General features: G+C 36.4%; 1 protein-coding gene across 1 annotated transcript; it reads left to right on the forward strand.

The window, feature by feature from the left end:
* Nucleotides 1–4,201: 4,201 nt before the first annotated feature.
* Nucleotides 4,202–6,715, forward strand: LOC111799707 (uncharacterized). Its single transcript, XM_023683156.2, has 3 exons — nt 4,202–4,895; nt 5,578–5,682; nt 6,312–6,715. The coding sequence occupies exons 1-3, from the start codon at nt 4,575–4,577 to the stop codon at nt 6,624–6,626; spliced, it is 741 nt and encodes a 246-aa protein (XP_023538924.1). The 5' UTR covers nt 4,202–4,574; the 3' UTR covers nt 6,627–6,715.
* The last annotated feature ends 3,272 nt before the right edge of the window (nt 6,716–9,987 follow it).

A 9,987-nucleotide genomic window follows, 5' to 3' on the forward strand; every position in this document is an offset into this window, starting at 1 on the left:
TTTCAAATGCCTTAATAAACAATGAGATGCGAAAGAAGGAAAAGGAGACGTATCAAAACTCTAGCTCAAATGTTCTCACTGCTCATGGAAGAACTTCTACCTGGAAAAGGAACGAATGTGGAGAGTCTCGATTAAAGTCGAGAGGTAGATCTGATAATTGGAGAAAACTTGATAAAAATGAGTGTGCATATTGTCGACAGAAAGGCCATTGGAAAAAAGATTGTTCGATCTTAAAAGAGAAGGGGTCGAAGTCCAATGTGGTTAAAGATGACGACACTGATACAGATGATGCCTTGACAATCTCCTTATCAGCCAGCCAAACCATGGAATGGATTCTTGATTCTGGGTGCTCCTATCATATGTGTCCCAACAAAGAGATGTTTTTGGACTTCAAAAAGTTCAATGGTGGAGTTGTCTATATGGGCAATGATAGTACTTGCAAGATAATGGGAATCGGCTCAGTACAAATCAAGATGTTTGATGGGGTTATACGAAAACTCAAAGATGTGAGGTATGTTCCTGACTTGAAGAAAAACTTGATTTCACTTGGCGTTTTGGATGCGAGTGGTTATCGCATCATTTTGGAAGGAGGGAATTTGAAAGTAGCTCGTGGAGCTTTGGTGGCAATTACAGGAACTAGAAGAGGTAGCATATACTACCTCAACGGAACCACAATAATTGGGCATGCTGCTATGGCAAGTTCGAAAGAACAAGACATATCGAAATTATGGCACATGCGACTCGGGCATGCTGGTGAGAAGGCGCTTCAGACATTGGTGAACCAAGGAGTCCTTAAGGGTGCCACAACTGGAAAAATTGATTTCTGTGAACATTGTATATTTGGTAAACAAAAAAATGTGAAGTTTGGTACAGCTATACACCAAACAAAGGGTATTTTGGATTATGTTCACACCGATGTATGGGGTCCCACAAAGAATGTCTCATTGGGAGGAAAGAGGTGGTTTGTCACCTTTATTGATGACTACTCGAAGAGAGTTTGGATGTATCCCATGAGGCACAAAAACGAGGTTCTCCAAATCTTCCTAGAGTGGAAGAAAATGGTAGAGAATCAGACGGATAGGAAAATCAAAAAGCTGAGATCAGACAACGGGGGAGAATATACTTATGATCCATTCCTTAAAGTATGCCGAGATGAAGGGATCGTTCGACACTTCACTGTTCCTGGTAAGCCACAACAAAATGGAGTTGCTGAGAGAATGAACCAGACATTAATAGAGAAGGTTCGATGCATATTGTCTCAAGCAGGATTGAGTAAGGCATTTTGGGCTGAGGCTCTCAGTTATGCAGTTCACTTGGTGAATCGTTTACCTGTTTCTGGAAACGGTGGGAGAACTCCGCTTGAGGTATGGTCAGGTAGTCCTGTTAGTGATTATGATAAATTGCATGTGTTTGGGTGTCCTGCTTATTATCATGTGACAAACTCAAAACTGGATCCTAGAGCAAAAAAAGCCAAGTTTATGGGCTTTAGCAAAGGTGTGAAGGGCTATAGGTTATGGTGTCCAGAAACAAGTAAAATTGTTAATAGTCGAGATGTGACATTCGATGAGTCTGGAATGTTTTTGCAGAAAATTGAAAATAATGACGAGGCATTGAAGCAGGTGGAGAAGGTGGTGTTCTCTCCTGATGTGGTTGCTCCTACCGAAGAACCTATTGATCAGGTAAATAATAACTTTGATGTCTTAGAACAAAAAGAGCAAAGTCTTGAGGAGCAAAGCCTTGTGAATGAAAGAGTGGAGGAACCTGAGTCAATCGCCAAGAATAGACCACGAAGGGTAATTCGAAAACCTGCAAGGTTTGATGATACGATAGCATATGCTTTCTCTTTGATTGATGGAGTTCCTAACAGCTACAAAGATGCTATTCAGAGCCCGGATAGCTTACACTGGCAAGAGGCTGTGAATCAGGAGATAGCATCATTGGAGATAAATCAAACTTGGGATTTGGTACCACTTCCAAAAGGTAAGAAGGAAATTGGTTGTAAATGGGTTTTTGCAAAAAAGGAAGACTCTTCTGGTATACGTTATAAGGCTCGACTTGTGGCTAAAGGTTACGCACAAAAGGAAGGTATTGATTACAATGAAATTTTCTCACCTGTGGTAAAACATTCTTCCATTCGAATTTTGTTGGCTTTGGTTGCTCAATTTAATCTTGAGCTTGCACAACTTGATGTAAAAACTGCTTTTTTGCATGGAGATTTGGAAGAAGAAATATATATGGCGCAACCAGTTGGTTTCCAAGTAGTTGGACAACAACATTTAGTATGCAGATTGAAGAAATCTTTGTATGGGCTGAAGCAATCCCCTCGCCAATGGTATAAAAGGTTTGATCATTTCATGGTAGAGCATATGTATACTCATAGTCAATTTGACCATTGTGTGTATTATCGGTGTCTCGATGATGGATCGTTTATCTATTTGCTCTTATATGTTGATGATATGTTAATTGCTTCAAAGAGACAGATGGAGATTGATAAGCTCAAAGATGAGCTTTCTAAAACATTTGAAATGAAAGACTTAGGCAATGCAAAGAAAATACTTGGAATGGAGATAGAGCGAGATCGGAAAAAAGGTACAGTCTGGTTGACTCAGTCTCAATATCTACGCAAGGTATTGTCAAGATTTAGTTTGAATAATTCAACCAAACCCGTTAGTACTCCACTTGCTCCTCATTTCAAGCTTAGTGCTTCCATGTGTCCAAGTTCTGATGATGACAAAAGGTATATGGAGAACATTCCTTATACAAATGCTGTTGGTGCGTTGATGTATGCTATGGTGTGTACTCGACCTGATCTTTCACACGCAGTAAGCATGGTGAGTCGTTATATGCATAATCCTGGTAAAGAGCATTGGCAGGCTGTAAAATGGATTCTTAGGTACATTCTTGGCACTATTGATGTTGGTATTAAGTTTCAAAAACAAGAAATGTTTAAGCTTGACAATCGTGTAGCTGGTTATGTGGATTCTGATTATGCTGGTGATTTGGATAAGCGACGATCTACTACGGGTTATTTATTTACTATGGCTGGTGGACCTGTTTGTTGGCGTTCAACATTGCAGTCTACTGTTGCATTGTCTACCACTGAAGCAGAGTATATGGCAGTAACAGAAGCTTTTAAAGAAGCTATTTGGATGCATGGTTTGATCAATGACTTGGGTATTTTGCAGGAACATATAGATGTATTTTGTGATAGCCAGAGCGCTATTTGCTTGTCAAAAAATCAAGTCCATCATGCTCGTACAAAACACATTGATGTCCGTTTTCACTTTATTCGAGAAATTATTAGCAAAGGGGATATTCGGTTATTAAAAATTGGAACAGCTGATAACCCTGCTGATATGTTGACAAAGGTTATCACTCGTGAAAAGTTCTGGCATTGTTTAGATTTCATCAACGTCGGAAGGGAGTAGTGTGTTGACATGGTAGCAACCAAATTAGCTATAACTTGGAGATCTTATGACAAGGTGGAGATTGTTGAACACTGTCATAAGCCCTATTCTCTAGGACCAAGACCTATTCTCAAGGTCTTTTTTTGGCTTGTTAGTTTATCTTTAGGTTTAACAGAAGGCTATATAATGCCATTCTTTCTGCTGTTGAAATCATCAAGTTTTGAGTGTCATATTGTATGTCTTGAATAACTTTGGTGTTGTGAGTACATTTGTTCCGCTTTCGGCGCACAACAAACACCATTTCCAATTTCTCAAATCTTGCTTTCAAAATAATTTTTCGAAATCTCTTTGCCCCCGTTTTCTAAAAACTCTCTTCTTAAATTGGAGCTAGAGGCTCGGGCATACGTCGCTTGGCCATAGGCGACGCAAGAACGAATAGGTTTAACTCACTTTTGCTGGGAAATGAGTGCCGCACAATCACAAGTCCGTTGTCATCAAAGTGTGATTGTGACACTCAGTGTCCTCGCTAACACACCACCCTCATGTCTGACCCTACTCCCATTTGTAACAGCCCAAACACACTGATAATAGACTTTGTTCATTTTAGTCCTTTACGTATCGTCGTTAGCTTCACAATTTTAAAACACATATGTTAGAAAGATGTTTCCACCCAGGAATGTTTAGTTCCCATTTTCAATCTATGTGGAATCTTATTAAAAAGTTGTACGCATATAAATTATAATAATAAAATAATAAACAACTAACTAACACGAAAATAATAAAAGAGGAGTTTGAAATGGGTATGCTGACATGCATAACATAAGGGCATTTATGAAAAGTCTCTTTCGATCGTTAATGGGCTCGGCCCATTTGCTAAAACGGCCCAATTAAAATAATGGCGAAGGGCATTTATGAAGTCTTTCGATCGTTAATGGGCTCGGCCCATGTACTGAAACGGCCCAATTAAAATAATGTAGAAGGGCATTTATGAAAAGTTTCTCTTTGGATCGTTAATGGGCTCGGCCCATTTCCTAAATCGGCCCAATTAAAGTTTTGGGAATCTTTGTCTGCTTGTCTACGAAGTTTGACTCTTTCCGATCTTCGTTGACAACTTCGGTTCCCGGGTTTTTGCGGCAGAAGTTTCCACTTTCAATTTCCAGTACAAACATGGCGATTTACGATCTCTCGAGGGCATCCGCCGTGCTGCTTCTCCTAATGACGGCGGCGGCCGTTGAAGCTAGGGACAGCAACCGAGTTTTCTCTCCTTGCGCCGACACGACTGTTGAGAAGTCCGACGGTTTCACCTTAGGGCTTGCTTTTGCGACGCACCAGAAGTTCGTCTTTAACAAAACATTGAATTTGTCTCCTTGTGACAGTAGGCTTGCTCTTACGAATGGAAATTCTCTGATCTCTGTGTTTAGACCTATGGTTGATGAGATCTCCCTCCTCACCGTCAATACTACTCCCTCCGTGTCCAATTTCAATCCGGTTAGTTCTTCGAATTCTTTGTTCTTTTTCCTCTTTTGATGTCGAATTTATCGGTATGTTCTGTTTGATCTTCGTTTGAAGTTGATACGAGCGCTAGAATTAGATTTTGTGCTTGAGTTTGTTGAATCGGATGGTTATTAGGTTTTGTGAAAATGAGGTAATAGGTTTTGTATGACTCTCAAATCAAACATGGGTTTGGTTTTTAAAACCTACTCCTAAGCACGAAACAGGGGGGCAAACAGAACAGATCATTTTGGAATCACTTCACGTGCTTTAATTGTATGATTCAAGCTCGATTTGATTTGGGATTTTTTTTTTGGTATATGAATTGTTTCTTTGAGGATATTATAATCAATAGCTATTGGTTGGCATTAACTCAATGTTGACAAGAAACTCCAATGTTGATGTTTAGTTGGAAAAATAAGGAATTTCACTGAAGATGGTATCTAGTGTTTGAGAGAGTAGATACTCGCCCTCCCTCTTCCGCCTTAAGATGATGCCTTCCTAATGCTTGGGCTGCTTTGTCTCCATAGAAGGAAGAGATTAATGTATGAGCTTGTTTGATTTCTATTGCTCACATAGATCTAAAATCTTTTCTACTAGTTTATTTACTACAAATGCTAGTGTTCTGTTCTTACCAGTGGTGGACTCACTATTCCTTTTTCATTTCATCCATTACCAGTCTTCCAATGGCTATATGGTTGCATTTGCTGGACGGAAATATGCTGCAAGGTCCCCTCCAATTTTTGTCGCTGATGAACAACATGCCGTGACCAGCTTTACTCTGGTAAGTTCATGGCATAGGAAGTAGGAAGTAGAAAGTAAACTAAAGACACAAGATATGGATATAATAGAACACTGACTTTCTGATATGTTGTTTTTAAGAATATGACATCCCAAGATGCAGCCTTGTTGGCCAAGGTTCATGGTGTTCGAGTGTTGCCTATGATAGGGGGGGTTCATGTAACTAATAATCGTTCGATAAACATTCAAAATACTTTTGTATTTTCAACTCATATATTCAACGGTTGCAAAATTATTTGCCACATTACAACAACTTCCTCCAATAATAATTTCTTGTAATGAGAAGGGGAGACGATTAGACTAGAGAAATTCATTGCTGAGGATAGTGAGGATAGTGGGTACATTTTCTGTGAGATTACACATCGGTTGGGGAGGAGAACAAAACATAAGGGTGTGGAAAACTGTCCCTACTAAACGTGTTTTAAAAACTTTGAGGGGAAGCCCGAAAGTGAAAGCCCAAAGAGAACAATATTTGTTAGCGTTGGGTTTTGGGCCGTTACATTTTCAGAGCATGTTTACTTCTAATCCTAGAGAAGTGTTTGGACAATCCATTGTGCTCTTTATGATTATTTCCACTTCGGCATCAATTCCATCAAATGTTCTCGTGTACAGGTGCTCGAGTTCGAGAAGGGCAGGCTGCAAAACTTGTTCTGGAAAAGGGACGGTTGTGCTCAATGCTCAAACAACAATACCTTTGTATGCATCAACAATCAGGATTGTGCAATCAGAACAAGCAACTGCAAATATCGTGGCGGTCCTGTCGATTGCAGTCTTGCTATACAACTAGCATTCTCGGGCACCGATAAGCACCTTTCGGTTTTCAACTCTTGGTACGAAGTCTCAAAACTTCGCCAGTACTCGCTCTTCAATCTGTATTCGAATCTCAAAGATTCTCTCACTAGTCAGTACAACAAGATCTTCCAATAGAGCATAGCACATATATTTTGGTTAATGCATATTCCCATACATGTATGTTGTAATTCAGTTTAAGCATCAAATTCCTTTCATATCTTAAATGATTCCCCATACGCAGGGCTACCTTATATGTATACTAAGAGTATTTCGGATACACTATCGATCCGACTCTAATACTTATATAATTATAAGTTTGCACACGCGTGAAACCTTCGTTTTTTGAATCGATAAACCAACAAAAGTTTCGGGTTTAAATTGATCAAATTATTAATTTATCCTTTCACACTAAAATTTTAAAATACTTATTTTCATTATGAAAATCATTCACAATTCTTGTAACATGTACTCAAGTTTTTATTTTTTTTATTTTTGTCTTATTCATTGTACACATACATTAAATTTTTTATTTTATTTTATTTTTATTTATACATACAGTTGCAAATACAAGATTATAAATAAATAATATTAAGATATTTGTAAATATATATTTAAGAAAAAAGTTTATACAAAATAATAAATATTTAAGGAATAAAAATAAATAAATAAAAAAATAAATAAAAACAAGAAAAGTCGTGCCCTCTCAGCCCTTTCTCGTTTTATTATTCCCCTCGCTTAACTTACATAGCCGCCAAAAGCTTTCCCCACGCTTTTCTCGTCCCGCCAGCCTCCCCCATTTTCTGGCCAACGACGAATAAACAAACTCACGCGCCACCTCCCTCCAATTTCCAGATAATAATAATAATAAATAATAATAATATTAATTTTAAAAAAATTCTCCATTAAATTTTTTGAATTATATAAAATTACACCATGCTAATTTGAAATAAAATAAAAAATCCCAAACAATTAAATAAATAAATAAACGTTAATTCATTCAATTGTGCCAGTTTTGTGAAGTCCCATTAATACATATCTGGTGGACACCTCTTTTCACAAATTCTTCACACAAACGACTATTTTGTAACAAAAATTTTCTACAATTGTCAAAAAAATTGAGGTAAAGTTGGCGAGGATTATGATAATACCTACAACTTTTGTTTTCTTTCAAGATGGTTTCACATTTATTCCATTTCATTTAATTTTTCTTTGGTAAAATAAATATAAAATAATAATAATAATAATTAAATTTATGTATGCATGGTGTGTCGTGTTGGTAGAAGAAGAACACGAGGACGAGGAAGAGGAGGAGCGGGTTTGACTGCTCCTATCAAACACTTCTGCAAATAAGACCCTAAATTTGTCCCCTTTCTAAAAGGGTCATGCATGCAATGGTAAAGACTTTAAGCCCCTTAATTTAAGCCTGCTTTTGTCACTGTGGGACACCTTCTTAAACACCCTTTGTTTTCTTTTGTTTGTTTGTGTAACTTCTTCATTACGCGCCATTCTCGTTTAATCCTCATTATTCAACGTACCCGTCACTCTACCCAACGTCGTAAATATTATTCAATGTGCTTGTAAGGAGACTCTTGTGGTCTCGAAATTAGATATTTTGCCAATGTAAACGTAGCTCAATTGACGTTGTTGTTTGTTTATTTTTACGAAAAAAAAAAAAAAAAAAAGTAAAATGAAAAAAGGTGTAGAAAATGACAATATGTGGTGGAGGTGACAGCTCTTTGGGTATTTAGTAACTGAAATGGGAAAACCAGGCAAGCTTTGTTGAAGTTGTTTGTTTTGTTTTGTTCACTTGCTGACTGATCTTATCTTTAACTTTCTCTTCTCTTTCTCTCTCTTCTTTTCATCCATTTTGTAATGGTTTTTGAGATGAACACTTGTTAGTTTTATATTTGATGATAGGTTTAAAATATTCTTCAAACAATGTCATATTTTTTTAAACCTACTCTGGTTTTGAAACACGGATTCGTTGCATTGGCGGTATTGAAGTGGTTTGAGAAGAATTCTGTAACCGTTTAAACCCCTTGTTAGTAGATATTGTTTTGTTTGGGGGTTTTTCTTTCCGGCTACTCCTCAAGGTTTTTAAAACGCGTCTGTTACGGAGAAGATTTCACATGTTCTTCGTTCTTCTCTCCAATTGATATGGGATCTCACAAATTCAGGGTGTTCGTGTAATTTGATGACCTGAATAACTAGGATTACCTTATTCAAATGGTAAAGGTTGAATTTTTTTAAAAACCGAAAAAAATTTGTTTGTGGGTTAGAGTTTTTTTTAGTCGGGTCAACTCAACCAACGTGAAAATTAGGGTTTACATGTCCAACTCAACCTTACTTTTAAGATTATTACGAAAATTAATAAGATTTGAGGTTTGTAATAGATATTAGTAATGCATTGTGCCTTATGAATGTTTGGCATTTGAGTTATATAAGATTCTAGTTATTAATATGATATGTACAGTGGATAAATATGGTTTTTTAAAAAACCAATCCGACGACCCAACCCGAAAAGAGATGGTGGGCTGGGTTGTGAGCTCTATGCTGGTAATTCGAGTCACCAACTTGAAATTTCGGGTCGATCCGTAAACTAAATACATGTTAGGAACATCCCAGCTTAAAAATAGTTGCCCCGTTAAAGATGAGATTTTGATTGGTACTATAATTGTAAAACAACTTTTGAAAACAAAATATGAAACCGGTGTGAAAAATTGAAAGGCGGGATGAATTGTAATAGTTAATCGTTTTGTGAATTAAACGAATAATTGTGATAGGTGAATGTTAAAATGAGTTGTCACAAAAGAAAATCTCATATATTAAAGTTTGTTATATAGCAATGAAGGCGAAATTAATTAGTACAATCTCATTCTTAGTTGTCATTTTGACTTAAGAAAGCTTTTTAATTACTCAAATTAATATTATTAATATTATTATTATTTTATGTGTGAAATGGGCATTATGGTTACAAAAACAGTTTGAATTGGTATTTGAAACCAGAGTTTAATTGGTTGTGGTTGGTGAACCTCTTGCCTTTTACCTTTTTTTGTTTATGTAATAATCAGCAATTTTATTTTATTTTATTTTATTTTATTTTATTTTATTTTCTCTTTTTCCAATTAAATTATGAATTTAGTTTATAGAACTTTAAAATTTTAATTAATTTAAAAAATATTGAATATACGACCGAGAATAAATCTTTTATACACATCTGAAAGCTTAGGGACTAAATAAATAAAATTTAAAGTGAAGGGACTAAGTTGCAAAGGATGAGATTTGCAAAATGATCCCTTTGGAGAAGCGGTATTTCAGTATGAATGGTTTGAGTTGCTGGTTTATTTATTTTTTGTTTTTTTTTTTTACTCGTCTCTCGTTATATTTATATACTTATAAATGAACATGTCGTGTTGTACACGTGACTTTTAAATGTTATAAAAATCAATGATTTTTTTATTTTTATTTATTCTCCTTAGTGTCTACTGTGAATTTA

The sequence above is a fragment of the Cucurbita pepo genome, chromosome 8 (genome assembly GCF_057944985.1).
Source record: "Cucurbita pepo subsp. pepo isolate OVF chromosome 8, ASM5794498v1, whole genome shotgun sequence".
Taxonomy (NCBI): domain Eukaryota; kingdom Viridiplantae; phylum Streptophyta; class Magnoliopsida; order Cucurbitales; family Cucurbitaceae; genus Cucurbita; species Cucurbita pepo.

Excerpts from the sequence above, each read along its gene's own strand:
- LOC111799707 (XM_023683156.2), top strand. The coding sequence starts at position 4,575 with ATGGCGATTTACGATCTCTCGAGGGCATCCGCCGTGCTGCTTCTCCTA. Across the intron at positions 4,896-5,577 it reads CCGTGTCCAATTTCAATCCG|TCTTCCAATGGCTATATGGT; the intron begins GTTAGTTCTTCG and ends ATCCATTACCAG. Across the intron at positions 5,683-6,311 it reads CCGTGACCAGCTTTACTCTG|GTGCTCGAGTTCGAGAAGGG; the intron begins GTAAGTTCATGG and ends TCTCGTGTACAG.